The 16,334-nt window shown below is 39.3% G+C and overlaps 1 protein-coding gene across 3 annotated transcripts in view; it reads right to left on the bottom strand.

Moving 5' to 3' along the window:
* CASD1 (CAS1 domain containing 1) overlaps positions 1-15,950 on the bottom strand; it is a 72,762-nt gene extending 56,812 nt beyond the window's left edge. Inside the window, exons 1-3 of one of the 3 annotated variants that reach the window (XM_047752503.1) lie at positions 15,167-15,950; positions 6,634-6,730; positions 5,974-6,094 (exon numbers count right to left, since the gene is read on the bottom strand). In XM_047752503.1, the coding sequence (XP_047608459.1) occupies positions 5,974-6,094; positions 6,634-6,730; positions 15,167-15,758 (810 nt within the window). In that variant the 5' untranslated portion in view covers positions 15,759-15,950. The remainder of the gene's footprint in view (positions 1-5,973; positions 6,095-6,633; positions 6,731-15,166) is intronic. The other 2 variants (XM_047752501.1, XM_047752502.1) reach the window with 2 other exon arrangements.
* Positions 15,951-16,334: the final 384 nt, after the last annotated feature.

Here is a 16,334-nt window from a genome sequence, read left to right as displayed (position 1 = left end):
AGTTCCTGTCGTGGCGCAGTGGTTAATGAATCCGCCTAGGAACCATGAGGTTGCGGGTTAGATCCCTGGCCTTGCTCAGTGGGTTAAGGATCTGGCATTGCCATGAGCTGTGGTGTGGGTTGCAAATATGGCTCGGATCTGGCGTTGCTGTGGCTCTGTCGTAGGCCGGTGGCCACGGCTCCGATTAGACCCCTAGTCTGGGAACCATTGGAGCAGCTCAAGAAAAGGCAAAAAGACAAAAAGAAAGAAAGAAAGAAAAAGCAATCCAAAGACAATACTAAAGAGTCATCAAACAACATGAGAACAAAAGAAGAAAAAAGACTAACAATAAAATTCAAAGCAATTAACAAAATGGCAATAAGAACATCCGTATCAATAATTCCCTTAAATGTAAAAGGACTAAATGCTCCAACTAGAAGATATAGACTGGCTGAATGGATACAAACACAAGACCCATATACTAAAAGTGAGAGGAACGAAGATACTCCATACAAATGCAAAGCAAAAGAAAGCTGGAGCAGCAATACTCATATCACACAAAATAGACTTTAAAAAAAAGATGGTTACAAGAGACAAAGAAGGTCATTACATAATGATCAAAGGATCAATCCAAGAAATTCTAACAATTATAAATATTTATTCATCCAAAATGGGCGTACTTCAATATTTAAGGCAATTACTAACAGCCATAAAAGGAGAAATTAATAGCACAGTAATAGTGGGGAACTTTAACAGCCCACTTAGAGCAATGGACAGATCATCCAGACAGAAAATCAACAAGGAAACACAAGCACTAAATTATGCATTAGACCAGATGGACCCAATAGAAATTTACAGAACATTCCATCAAAAAGCAGCAGAATATACATTCTTTTCAAATGCACATGGAACATTCTCTATGATAGATTACATTCTAAGCCACAAATAAAGCCTTGGTAAATTTAAGAAAACTGAAATCATATCTGACATCCTTTCCAATGCTATAAGACTAGAAATCAATAAGAAAAAAACTACAAAAAACATAAACACGTGAAGACTAAACAATATGTTTCTAAACAAACTTTGATCACTGAAAGAAATCAAAGAGGAAATCACAAAATACCTAGAGACAAATGAAAATCAAGACACAATGATCCAAAACCTATGAGATGCAACAAAAGCACTTCTAAGACAGAAGTTTATAGCAATACAAGCCTACCTAAGGAAATAAGAAAAATCTCAAACAACTTAACCTTTCAACAAAAGCAACCAGAGAAAGAAGAACAAATCCAAAGTGAGTAGGACAGAAATCATAAAAATCAGAGCAGAAGTAAATGAAATAGAAATGAAGAAAACAATAGAAAAGATCAATGCAACAAAAAGCTGGTTCTTTGAAAATATCAACAAAATTGATAAATCCTTGGCAAGACTCATCAAGAACAAAAGGGAGATGGCTCAAATAAATAAAATTAGAAATGAAGGAGGAGGAGTTACAATCAATACCACAGAAATACAAAGGATCATTAGAGACTACTACAAGTAACTATATGCCAATAAAATAGACAACTTAGAAGAAATGGACAAATTCTTAGAAAGGTACAATTTTCCAAGACTGAACCAGTCAGAAATAGAAAAGATGAATGGACCAATCACAAGTACTGAAACTGAAACTGTGATTTAAAAAAACTTCCTGGTGTTCCTGTCGTGGCTCAGTAGTTAACAAAGCCAACTAGTAACCATGAGGTTGCGGGTTCGATCCCTGGCCTCACTCAGTGGGTTAAGGACCTGGCGTTGCCGTGAGCTGTGGTGTAGGTCACAGACGCAGTTCAGATCCCACATTGCTGTGGCTGTGGTGTAGGTTGGCGGCTACAGCTCCAATTAGACCCCTAGACTGGGAACCTCCATATGCCATGGGTGCAGCCCTGAAAAAGGCAAAAAGACGACAACAACAACAACAACAAAAAACTTCTAACATGTGGCTCAGCAGAAATGAATCTGACTAGCATCCATGAGGAAACAGGTTCAATCCCTGGCCTCGCTCAGTGGGTTGAGGAGCCAGCATTACTGTGAGCTATGGTGTAGGTCACAGATGCAGCTTGGATCTGGCGTTGCTGTGGCAGTGGCATAGGCTAGCTGCTAAAGCTCTGATTTGACCCCTTCCTGGGAACCTTCATATGCTGTGAGTGCAGCCCTAAAAATAAAAAAAATTAAAGAATTTTAAAAAACTTCCAACAAACACAAGTCCAGGACCAGGTGGCTTTATAGGAGAATTCTATCAAACATTTAGAGAAGAATTCAAATCTATTCTTCTGAAACTCCTGCAAAAAATTTCAAATGAAAGAACACTCCCAAGCTCATTCTAATGAGGTCACCATCACCCTGATACCAAAACCAGAAAAAGATACCATACAAAAAGAAAATTATAGGAGAATTCCCTTTGTGGCTTAGTGGTTAAACCCAACTAGGATCCACAAGGATGCGGGTTTGATCCCTGTCCTTGTTCAGTGGGTTAAGGATCCGGTGTTGCTGTGAGCTGTGGTGTAGGTCACAGACTCAGCTCGGATCTTGAGTTGCTGTGACTATGGTGCAGGCCCGCAGCGTATCTCCAATTTGACCCCTAGCCTGGGAACCTCCATATGCCATGGATGTGGCCCTAAAAAGCAAAAAAAAAAAAAAAAAAAAAAAAAAAGAAAGAAAGAAAGAAAGAAAAGAAAGAAAGGAAATTACAGGCCATTATAACTGATGAACATAGATGCAAAAATCCTCAACAAAATACTTTCAAACTGAATCCAACAATACCTTAAAAGGACCATACACCATGATTAAGTGGGACTTATCCCAGGGAAGCAATGATTCTTCAATATCTGCAAATCAATCATTGTGATTCACCACATTAACAAGCTGAAGAATAAAAACCATATAATCATCTCAATGGATGCCAGAAAGGCTTTTTGACAAAATTCAAAACTCATTTCTGATAAGAACTCTCCAGAAAGTGGGCATAGAGGAACCCTATCTCAACATAATAACTCATATAAGACAACTTCACAGCTAATGTCATTCTCAATGGTGAAAAGTTGAAAGAATTCTCGCTAATATCAGGAACAAGACAAGCATGTCCATTCTCACCACTGTTCTTCAACATAGTTTTGGGAGTCCCAGCCACAGCAATCAGAAAAGAAAAACAAAACAAGTAAAAGAAATCCAAATTCCACTGTTTGAGGATGACATGATACTATACCCAGAAAATCCTAAAGACACTAGCAGAAAACTGTTAGAGCTCATCAATGTATTTGGTAAAGTTAAAGGATACAAAATGAATACACAGAAATCAATTGTATTTCTATACTAACAATGAAAGATCAGAAAGATAAATTAGGGAAATCACCCCACTTATCATCACATCAAAAAGAACAAAATACCTAGGAATTAACCTACCTAATGAGACAAAAGACCTATACTCTGAAAACTGTAAGACACCAATGAAAGAAATCAAAGATGACATAAACAGGTGGAAAAATACACCCTGCTCTTGGACTGGAAGAATCGATATTATTAAAATGACTATATTACCCAAGGAAATCTACAGATTCAGTGCAATCCCTACCAAATTACCAGCGACATTCTTCACAGAATTAGAACAAAATATTTTAAAATTTGTATGGAAACACAACAGCCCCCAAATAGCCAAAGCAATGTTGAAAAAGAAAAATGGAACTGGAGGAACAAGGCTCCCTGTGTTCAGACTATACTACAAAGCTACAATCATCAAAACAGTATGGTACTGGCACAAAAAGAGAAATCTAGATCAATGCAACATGATAGAAAGCCCAGAAATAAACCCAAGCACCTATGGTCAATTAATCTATGACAAAGTAAGCAAAAATATACAATACAGAAAAGACAGTCTCTTCAATAAGTGATGTTGGGAAAACTGTAGAGGTACACATCAAAAATAAAATTAGAATATTCACTAACACCATACCCAAAAATAAACTCAAAATGGATTAAACACCTAAATGTAAGACCAGATACTATAAAACTCATAGGAAGAAAACATCCTGACATAAACTGCAGCAATATTTTCTCAGCTCCACCTCTCAGAATGTAAATAAAAACAAAAATAAACAAAAATAATTTTTGCACACCAAAGGAAACCATAAACAAAACAAAAAGCCCACAGAAGGGGAGAAAATATTTGCAAAAGAAGCAACTGATGAGGGATCTCCAAAATTAATCTTCAAAGTTAACTACAACTTATGTAGTTTAATATCAAAAAGCAAACAATCCAATAAAAAAAAATGGGCGGGAATTCCCTTCATGGCTCAGTTGTTAATGAACCTGATTAGGATCCATGAGGATGTGGGTTTGATCCCTGGCCCTGCTCAGTGGGTTAAGGATCTGGTGTTGCTATGGCTGTGGTGTAGGCTAGCAGCTACAGCTCCGATTGGAACCCTAGCCTGGGAACCTCCATATGCCCAAGTGCAGTCCTATAAAGCAAAAAAAAGGGCAGAAAACCTAAATATACATTTCTCCAAAGAAGATATACAGAAGGCCAAAAAACAAATGAAAAGATGCTCCACATTGCTAACTGTTAGAGAAATGAAAATGAAAACTACAATGAGGTACCAACTTTTGCCAGCCAGATTGGCTATCATCAAAGTCTACAAAAATAAATGGTGGAGGAGAGGGTGTGGAGAAAGGGGAATCCTCCTACACTGCTGGTGAGAATGTAAACTGGTACGACCACTATGGAAAATGGTATGGCATTTCCTCAAAAAACTGCCATAATCCAGCAATCCCATTCCTAGTCATCCATCTGGAGAAACCATAATTCAAAAAGATTCACACTCCCCAGTGTTCACTGCAGCACTATTTACAATATCCAAGATGTGGAAGCAACCTAAATGGCCATCAACAGAGGACTGGATAAAGAAAATGTGGTACATATATACCATGGAATATTACTCAGCTATTAAAAAAAAGAATGAAATAATGCCATTTGCAGCAACATAGATGGACCTAGAGATTATCCTACTAAGTGTTAGTCACATAGTGAAAGACAAACATCATATGATATCACTTATATGTGGATTCTAAAAAAAGATACAAATGAATTTATTTGAAGAATAGAAACTGACTCATGGATTTTCAAAATGAACTTATGGTTACCAAAGGGAACAGGTGGTAGGGGGAGGGATGAACTAGGGGTTTGGGATGGCATACACACACTCTGGTATATGGAATGATTGGCCAGTGCGGACCTGTGGAATAGTACAGGAAACTCTCTACCCAATATTATGTGATGGTCTATATGAGAAAAGAATCTGTAAAAGGATGGATGTGTGTACATGTATAACTGAATCTGTCCTCTGTTGTACAGCAGCAATTATCACAGCATTGTAAATCAACTATATTTCAACAAAACTATTAAAAAGAAAAAAGAAGATTGCAAGATAAAAAAAATCAGAAAAGTACAAAAAGGGAAAATTACAAAAAAATCACACATCCACTCCGTAATACGTTGCCATTATGAAAATACTTATATTGATTATATAATAACACACTGAATTATGATAAGTGGTTGGGAAAGAAGCAAGATATAAAATTGTACAAGCTAAAATATTACAATATTCTTTGTAAAAAAGAGATTCTCGAAAACAAAGATGGCAGAATATTAAAAGGAAGATGCAGACATTTCTTCGTTTTCTTTCTAAAAATGTTTTCAAAGTTTTTCCATGGATAGAATTCGAATATTTCTGAAAACTAAAAGTTAAGTCAATAAAAGCCTTGTTAATATCCTTATCTACCATTTCTTTTTCTTATGCTCCTCATTATGGTAAATCGACCCTGTTTCCCCCTCCGTCTTTCCAAAACCAAAGCAAAATTTTCATAGTTCCCTTTGTTAATGTGACAGGGCACATTCTTTTAATAACTATTCAGTCAGCTAACTTCAAAAGCAATACCTTAATGAAAGGAATAGACAAATTTTACCTTATTTCCTTCCTCTTTGAATTGGGGATTAATTATTTTTACAAAAGAATAAAACAATTGACGAATTCTGGAATCTCCAATAAATGCAATATGTTTATCTACAAGGCAGTTCTTTGCTTCACTGAAATCAAAAAAGAAACATTAAAGTAAGTAAAATCAGCATATTGGCATTTTCAAAACACATAATTTGTGAAGAAAGAGTACAGGACTGTTAGACACATAGTTATGTGGCTTTAGAAATAGGTAGCCAGGTTTGTTTAACCTACTAGTCCATGTATGATCACCTAACTCTCAGTAGTAACAGCTCTCATTTATTAAGTGTTTCAGATATACTCTAACCATAATAAGTGCTTTATATCCATTCTCAGAATAATTCCCTGAGATAGCTATCTAAGTTCCAAAGCAAGAGTCCTTTATTCAAGGGCTATTGTCTGAGATAGGGCACCTGAGATGGAGCAGCTTGGTCCAAAGCTTTCCCTAACGCTTTAGAGCAAGAATATTCCTTTGGCCTCACCTGCTACTCCTACTCTGTCAGCAATTCTTTATCCATCACATAGAGAAGTACCATATATTACTTTCTTTGCTTCACTAACACTTCTCTACTAGATATTAAGGGCCATCTTGGGAAAGAAAACAAACAACAAAATGAAGAAACTTTACCTGATTTTGTACTTATGCATCATACAACTGTGGGGTTGCCAAACTTTCTCTCCAAGAAATCTGCCACTTGAGAGAAGATATTCACATGAATCATTGCCTGTAACGATTAAACAAAAATTTTGTAAACAATAGCTAAATTTTTATAGGTTGGTTATCTGACCTCATTTAAGCCTTTGAGATGAAAGACTACATTTTTCTACACTTCACTATACCTTCTAGGTGCAATTACTTATCCATGAGAAGCATAGTAAATACCAATACATTAGAGTTAAAAGGGTAAGAGCCATTAATGACACTTCATCTTAAATGCTACATTCCATGCATTTTTTTTTTGCCCACACCTGTGGCATGTGGAAGTTCCCAGGCCAGGGATTAAACCCATACCACAGGAGCAACCCAAGGAGCTGCAGTGATAACGGTGGATCCTTAACTCACTGTGCCACAAGGGAACTTCCTACATTCACTGCTTTGACAGGTCCTTCTGCTTCAGGTTTTCTTTCTAAGGATATTTCAAATTAGCCTTTATAGCTGTTTTATTACTCCTACTTCTAGACAGGAAAGAAAAGTTTAAAAGATAAAACTCACTGCATTAGTGTATCTGGAAACCTATTAAATACTGAAGTATTTTATAACCTACTCCCTAATTTTCAGAACCTCCCTGGGTTCTATCCCTATTCTATAAATGTGTAAACAGAGAAAGACTTAGTCAAGAACATCTTAAAAAGCATAAGACATCATCCCTTTATAATCTCACAACTTTAAGGCTTAAAACTATGTTAGTCAAAAGGTGGCTGAAAACAAACATGATCAAAATCAGTAATCAATGCCATAATTAATATTCACCATTTTACTTCTCTTGATTGTCTTGTGCCTCCCATTAGGATGACCAACACCTCCCAGTGTGGTAGGGACTTTCACAGTTTTAAACAGAAAATTTCACACCTGGAAAATCCCCCAGTATTACGTAAACTAGGACAGATATTCACCCTACTTCCTTTGGCCATTTTACCATACATTAGCTTAATGTACATGATAAATGTCCATGGTTAAAAAAGGGACTGGCAGCATTAAAAAAGTTCAAATATGTCAAATGGATCAGAGAAAATGAGATGTGTACACTGACTGTGGGGTTATAATAAAATACATGTATTTTTAAATTTGATCTCTAGTTCTTTATTAACAGTCAACAGAAATCTTTGTTTTACAAATAGTTAAGGTCAGAATAGGGAGACAGATAAGGAATACTACAGAACAAAATAGTAAGGATAGCGAAGGCCTAGAGATATTTAGAGTGGAAGAACACATCTCTTTTCTCAATCCAGTTATCCAATTATCTGGTCAACATACAGATAAAAGGTGATACAAATATAAGAAAGGTATGCATAAATAACAAAAGTGTTGAAATTAATTCTAAAATAGAACAAGAAGTAAAAATACTGTATTATTTTGCTGGTAAAAAACTGGATAAGGAAAGTGGAGTATCCGTTATTACATTTTTGCAATTACATATGTAGCCAGAGCAGGTTTTTCTGTATTTCAAAGATTTTTTAATAACTTCTAAGGAAACTATAAACAGTTTTTAATTCTTTCCAATTATTAAAAACTAACTCTAGTTCTAAAAAACAAAATTAAGTTACATAAACAATCAAGGAAAAATAAAGGACTATAGGAACACACAATTAAGTTACTTCCTAAAGACAGCATTCCTGCTGCATTCTTTTAAAATAGCCACATAAGCAGAAATTGGCACAACATTGCAAATCAATTATACTTTAATGAAAGTTTAAAAATAGCCACATAGTAAAATTCCACTTAAAATTTGGTCAATATTTAACATTAGTAGGAAAATTCCATATTTTTAAGAGTTTCCATCACAGCTCAGTGGTAACAAACCTGACTAGTACCCATGAAGCTGCAGGTTTGATCACTGGCCTTGCTCAGTGGGTTAAGGAACCAGCGTTGCTGTGGTGTGGTATAGGCTGGCAGCTGCAGTTCCGATTCCACCCCTAGCCTGGGAACTTCCATATGCCGCCAGCCCTAAAAAGCAACAACAACAACAAAAAAAAAGAAAGAAAGAAAGAAAAAGAAAAAAAATCTATAGTTATAGCATTTCTACCTCTTTAAATACATCTTTTAACCCAGGTGAAAAGTTAGTAGCAACTATTCTCTAAAAAAAGTTACAAGAAATTGTAATATCTGGTATTAATTCTGTGGAGTTTTTCTCCCTTGTCTTTCTTCTTTACCATCACCCCACCAACCTCATTTTTTTTCTTTTGAGAGCAGCACCTGCAGCATATGAAGTTTCCGGACTAGGGATCAAATTGGAGCATCAGAGGCTGGCCTATGCCACAGCCACAGCAATGCAAGATCTGACCCATAATGGTGACCTACACCACACCTCATGGCAACAATGGATCCTTAACCCACTGAGCAGGGCCAGGGATCAAACCCACATCCTCATGGATACTAATTGGGTTTGTTACTGCTGAGCCACAACAGGACCTAACTCTTCCTCTTTTGTTGTTATTATTTGATTTTTGTTTTTTAATTGGAGCCTAAACAGGAACACACCTCGATCAATCTTCAGTTTGTGGAATTATGCTATTTGTTAACCATCTATATGGGTGATCAGTATGATTTTGAAAGATGAAAGTATCATACTAATGTCTTAAAATAACCAATCTTTCTCCAGCAGAAAGTGTGTTTAAAAAAGCAAAGTTCGGGAGTTCCCGTCGTGATCTAGTGGAAACAAATCCGACTAGGAACCATGAGGTTTCGGGTTCCATCCCTGGCCTCGCTCAGTGAGTTAAGGATCCGACGTTGCGTAAGCTGTGGTGTAGGTCGCAACTGTGGCTTGGATCTGGCATTGCTGTGGCTCTGGTGTAGGCGGGCAGCAACAGCTTCAATTGACCCCTAGCCTGGGAACCTCCATATGCCATGGGTGAGGCCCTAAAAAAGGACAAGACAAAAAAATAAAAAATAAAATAAAATAAATAAAAATTAAAAAAAAAGCAAAATTCTTTTTTCCTTCTTCAGTAATACTATTCAGACATTATATTTCAGTAGTTTAGCTAGTAGAAACAACAGCTCTAATATGATAAAACATCAGAAAAATCTCATAGAAAAACAGATATGGGAGTTCCTGTTGTGGCTCAGTGGTTAACGAATCCGACTAGGAACCATGAGGTTGAGGGTTCGATCCCTGGCCTAGCTCAGTGGGTTAAGGGTCCAGCGTTGCCATGAGCTGTGGTGTAGGTTGCAGTTGGATCCCGTGTTGTTGTGGCTCTGGCATAGGCCGGTGGCTATAACTCTGATTAGACCCCTAGCCTGGGAACCTACATATGCCACAGGTGTGGCCCTAGAAGAGACAAAAAGACCAAAAAAAAAAAAAAAAACCAGATTTGAAATTGCCACTAACCAAGACATTATAAACACAGTATTTTGGAGACTACTGGTCTTTCCAGGGAAGAAATTCTTAATTTGCTAATAAATGCTAGTTAATGATAACATATATTTTATGATGCAAATTTTAAAAAAATAATCCTTTTATCTGAAATGACTAGTCTTTTTTTTTTGTCTTTTGTCTTTGTTGTTGTTGTTGCTATTTCTTGGGCGGCTCCCGCGGCATATGGAGGTTCCCAGGCTAGGGGTCGAATTGGAGCTGTAGCCACCGGCCTATACCAGAGCCACAGCAATTCGGGATCCGAGCCGCATCTGCAACCTCCACCACAGCTCACGGCAACGCCGGATCGTTAACCCACTGAGCAAGGGCAGGGACCGAACCTGCAACCTCATGGTTGCTAGTCAGATTCGTTAACCACTGCGCCACGACAGGAACTCCTGAAATGACTAGTCTTTGTATCCTATCAGGTAGGGTCCAGTCAGAAGACAAACTATACCAGCTATTTAACAGAGAGAATGTAAATATGAAGAACTGTTAGAAAAGCAAAAGAATTACTAATTAGATAACTGACAAGGCAAAAGGAGACTGGCTTTTACACATTTATCAGCAAAACAATAAAATAGTAATAGTAATAAATACTATATAATCTGATTAAAAATAAATTAATCTTGATCTAAAATATAAAACTCCACAAAATTCCATATTCTAAAACTAGTTCTTTTTTCCTGGGAAGGAAATATTTTAAAAATCAAATCACTAAACGTAAATCTAAATGTTAAAGTAAGTTAATGTGTCACATTTTTATTATGTATACTAAATATATGTAAACATCTGCTGGTGCCTTATTTTCCTTTCAAAATTTACACAGAAAAAAACCCAAACAAAAGAGGAAAAAAAGGCAGTCATTATTTTCAATTTCTTCATATAATTTTGATACAACCAGCATGAGATTAAAGTTGCCAAGTGCTGAGATAAATCAAGCTAGGAACACAATTAAAAAAAGAAAAAAAGCAAGCAACTAAATTGATAGAATTATCTACTTTTGCTATCTCCAATACAAAGATTATCTAGATGAATGCCTGTCTTCCCCTTCATTCCGTTATCTTAAGCATAAACATTCTGGTTTGTCAATCTAAAGTCTCAGGGTTTTTATGCATGATTTTTCTATAACAGAAAGATACTACAAGCAAACAAAACCAGGGAAAAGACAAACAAGTGAAAAAAATCAAAAAAACAAAAAAAACCCAAACACCTAAAGAAAACATCTGATGTACCAAATTAACTGTAGCTTATATTTTCCTTGGAATAGAGTAACTCTGGCACACTGCACCTTTAGAATGAATTATCCTGCCAAAGCTGTTTCTTACTATCAACCAACCAAAAAGTTTACAATATGATCTGCAGAATTTTTTTTTGCCTAAAATAGAGCAAGTTATACTTTGGTCTGAGCTGAAAAAAAATCACCATTTACATTTTTCTTTGGATAAGCCAGGAGTGCCTGATTACAAGTGGTGTCATGTAGATCAGGATCTTTCTAGCAGTCAAAGAAAGAAAAGGCTGAGAGACCTAGAGCTGCTCTCTTTCTTGCTTTAATTTCTGAAGCTTTGAACTAATTTTTCTCCAAAACGGACGGTAATATTTAACGCTTGCATTTAATATACCCAGTGATAAGAAGGAATTAGATTTCAACAAAATTAAGCCATTTTAAACGAGTTAACTTTACCAATTAAAAAGTTTAAATTTATCCATACTGGAATTACCCCTAAAGTTATAGATACTGGCTTCTTGTCACAGAAATGATAGTTTTAGTCCGTAATTACAGTATTAATGGACATTCTGTGATTCAGTAATGTTAAAATTTAGAAAAGCTATAATTAAAGGAATATTTAAAAAGTCATTCTATTATGTGAAAATAATATTAATAATGCAAAAAAAACCACCCCAAAACACTACTTTCTAAAGTTGAGATCACAACATGAAATTCAATTAAAACCAAAAGAAACAAACGGAAGGAGGAAAAGAGGACATAAGGACTTTGAAAATCTATTTTCCTGATAATTGTTTTCGTATTTCCTACTGGTGCATTTAAAGATGAGTAAAATACCCTTGGAAGCTATAGTTTGTGTAGGAGACTGGGACACATTACCATAACACAAAATGGTAAGCATGGACTAGTTACCGTCGAAACACTGAATTCCTAATTCCTACTTCTGTGCTGGTGTCATATGAACCAGGACTTTATGGAAAAATCTGTACTTTCTTCCAAGGAGAGAGAGAGAGATCTTTGCACTCAGAGAAAATGAGCTATGTGTGAAATATGCAAAAGGGCAAAGCATATTTACATTGTGACTGTGGAGGTTAGGAAGGAGGAAAAAAGTAAACATAAGTAATGAAAATCAAGTTGGTCACGTTATAAAGTTTTACACATGCAACTTTTAGAAAATCACTATTGGAAAAGAACAGGGAAAGTCTTGGCTAGCACTGTGAGGTTAAATTAGTGTTTCTAAATGGTTTAACCCATGTTCCACTGGAAAATGCTTTCACACTCCACCTTTTATACATCACCACTGTCTAAGAAGTTTTGAGAAAGGCAGACTGTAACATAATGGCATGAAGTGACTAACTGGGTTTTATATCCTAGCTCAGTCAGACTAATTGTGTATCCTCAGGCAACTTAATCTCTCATGCTTCATAAATAATACTGTAATTCACTAAATCTAAGACCACTGATTATAAAATATATCACTATTTTATGTAAAATGTTATCAACTAAACTCTGACATGCAAAGTTTTAAAAACTCATCTTGATTACAGAGATGTTAAAAATGACAGGGGTGGGAAGGAAGAAGGTTGAAGTATGGTAATTGTATCTACCTCATACACTGGTTGTAAAGAAAAAAATGAATTAAAAATGTAAAACCCTTAGTTGAACAGCACTTGGCATATAATAAGTGCTCAATGTCAGCATGAAGCAGAAAGTTTTACTTCCTGTAGGATGTAATTCTTTTACTTTCTGTAGTTTGTAAAGGAAGAGATACTGAATATGTGTATTCCAAATGCACTCTACCTTGCCTGGAGAAAACTTGTATCTACATACTGGGGATTTTAACATATAATCTAAACTTCCATATCTAATATAAGGTCCTTTCTTATTCTAAAGATTTATGATCCTGTGATTCAAGTGTACGGTTATCCTTGTGTGAAGGGCACTGCATCTGACTCAGTTTCACACTGCCAAAGCATGAGATGGCTAAAAAGTTCCTGGTAAGATCATTATTTTCCCCAGTCTCTGGCTCAAGTTTTTGAAGTTCAGTCTGGGGAAGTACACATACCAGGTGTACTGCTTCACACTCAAGACACCGAAGCACCTAAGGAAGGTGATGGCTAGCTTCTGGAGGAGGCTTTATAAATAATCCCAGATTGCTACACTGACCCATAAGTTTCCATCTGACATTTTATTTTCCCTGCTGATAACAGATCTTTAAAGGATGGAATATATAATCTAAAAATAATAATTAGGATCCAAGCTTCTCAAAAGATTAAAAAGCACAATTTTAAAAAGGGAGATGGGGGGGACACTAGATGTTTACCTTTAGGACTATAGCATCACAGTTATAAAACTCATCTCCACTGTCACATATATAAATATAAAATTGAGTTAGAGCACTGTCATCTTATGCCAAAACAGTATAAAATGATAGTAGTTAGAAAATTTTCTTCATAATTGCCACAAATTATGCATCAAATTGCTAGCATTATTTTGTATATAAAAGTGTTGAGACTTGTTACTCAACTGCAGATAAACCAAAATCTTGCTAGGTCATGTGGCTGTGATCTAAAGGAAGCTGGAGGAGAAAGGTCAAAAGGGCAAAAACAATCTTTTTTTTAAATGGATCTAGTGTATTTATATAAAGGGCTGTTCATCCAGTAGGTACTAGAGTATAAGATTTTAATCCTCAAGCATTTTAGAAAACGAAGCAGTAGACTTGATCAAAACGTCATTCACTTTGAAAGATTTCCTAGGATGAGGAGCGAGTTCAGCCATTTACTGGATGTTTTGCCAAAGTAGGCGTTTAATTAAACGGGGAAAGTCTAAAATGCACACCTGTCTATTACACATCACACCTTGACCAATTAATCTCACGATCACCAAGAACTGTCCAGATAATGGCTTCGATAATACTAAGAGCCACAAATAAAAGATCGTATCATTATTTCCCTCAGCCTGTCAAACTCTATCCTCATGGCATTTTTACACAGAAAATTAAGAAAAAAGACAGTCATCAAGGACAAGTTAATATCCTTGACTACTGAAGCATAATTCATTCTGAAATAAGGAGGTCATATTTCCATTTCTCCACCACACCAATTTGAAAAACCACAGCGAAGGCCTCCTTTCAAACAGCTTCCAACTCGTTTCCATTGCCCATCTCAACTCCTGTCAACCCGTAATTTCTTTCCAAATACCTGCCCCAGTGCCTTTACTTTGCAAAAGTGTGCAGAAGAACCCTTTAAACGTTTCTGAATCACAAAGGCAGGGTGAGACTTCCTCCATTTGGCCAAGAGCATCTTTTACCAGCTGTTACCCCAGCGGCAAGGGAAAATCGGGCGGCCCCTGCCGCTGTCCAACAGCTTGGCCCGGCTGTTGCAGGGCAGAGGCCGGGTACAACAGAGGCTGAAGAACCCAACCCCTGGGGCGCAGGTGACCCCTTGCAGGGCAACCTTGGCCTGATGCGCCCTGGGCTGGCTCTCGAGGGCCGCCTGTTCACCTCCTGCACACAAGCCCCGGGCCAGAACCGCCTCCCCCGGCCCAGCCCGCGCCAGAGCCCGGACCCCAGCAGCTCCTCCGGCCAGGCCCGGGTGCGCGCCCCCCCCCCGGCCCCAGCGCAGGCGGCTGGCGGGGGCCCAGGACGACGGTCGCCAACCCCATGGCCGCCTGCGCTGGGGTCCACTTGGTCGGCCTGGGGTACCAGGCCCGCCGCGGGGGGCACGTGTGGGCAACGCCTTCCCAGCTGGCCGAGCACGCCGGCGGGCAGCCGCGTGAGCGTGGGCGTGTGTCGGGCGAGGGGGGCCGCCTGCAGCAGCCGCGTCGCCTCCTCCCCCGGCGGGGCAGGGGGAGGGCCCGCTCACCTCGGTAGCGGCGGGAGGCGAGGTGGCACACTGCGAGCAGCAGCACGGCCACCAGCGCCAGCACCTTGGCGCTTCTCACGCTGAAGTAGTGGTTGATCTCCCGCTTGCCCAGGTTGTAGGCCAGAGCCGCCATCTTGGTTCCTCCATGACAACACTGCGCGGCGGAGCGGGGAAGGGGCGCCACACAGGGGCAGCACTGGGGCTGCCGCCGCCGCAGCCAGGCGAGGAGCCACCACCAGCCCCCGCGGCCGCCACCCGCGCCTCTCGCTGGGGAGACTGACCCCGCTGCCGCCGCCGCCGCTGCGGTACCCACGGCCTCCACCTGCCCCTTCTCGGCCGCGGCAGCCTCGGCGGTCTCCCCCCAGCCCCGCCACCGCTGCTCCGCCGTGCCCGTTCCCCAGGCGCCCTGGACGCCTGTCTCCTCCCCTTCCTCCTCTTCCTCCTCCTCTTGAGCCTCTTGTCTTAATGGCGGCTGCGCCTGCGAGGGGGCTCCGGACGCCCAGAGCTCCGGGGTCACGAGCCCCAGACGGCCCTCTGGGGTCACGGGGTCACAGGCGGCGGCGGGCGGCGGCAGCGGCGGTGGCAGAGACATGGGGATGTGAGGAGAGCGGACCAAGGGTCCAGCCCGACGTGAACGCGAGCCTCGGGCTTTCAATTGACTCACTGAACGCTATCTGAGCCCAGGTTGGGGCAGTAAAACTACTGTTACAGAAGAAAAGTACACATCGTTCCACTCCCTGTTTCCCCAAAACACCTTTTCCTGAGTTTCCGCTTCCTGAACCTGCCAAGCAGGGTGCTAAGGCCACCTAAATGTCACTGGGGCTTTTAGGCAGGCTGTGTCTGGTCAGCCTGGCTGCCTCTCAGATGCTTGTCGGGTTTTGAGACTGCTGGCAGCCTTAGCACCCAAACCACGGGTGAGACTAGTTTTAACTCTTAAATCACTGCTTTGGCCCATTTCTCTTGAAAATTGAAAAAAAAAAAAAAAAAATCCTTGGTTTGCCCAATTCCAGTGGGTGAAAGTACACCAGAGTACAGAGTAGAAGGTACAAAATGAACGTAGCTTACTGTAGGTGTTAGAAAGAAAAGAACCCCGCTCTTCATTTGCATTGACACAGGGTTCCCTAGAGGGATGGGCCAAACATGAAGTGTTGTCATTCCTGCACCTGAA

The sequence above is a fragment of the Phacochoerus africanus genome, chromosome 11 (assembly GCF_016906955.1).
Source record: "Phacochoerus africanus isolate WHEZ1 chromosome 11, ROS_Pafr_v1, whole genome shotgun sequence".
Classification (NCBI taxonomy): Eukaryota; Metazoa; Chordata; class Mammalia; order Artiodactyla; family Suidae; genus Phacochoerus; species Phacochoerus africanus.
Note: the sequence above shows the minus strand (reverse complement) of the source record. Positions and strands in the feature narration are given on the sequence as shown.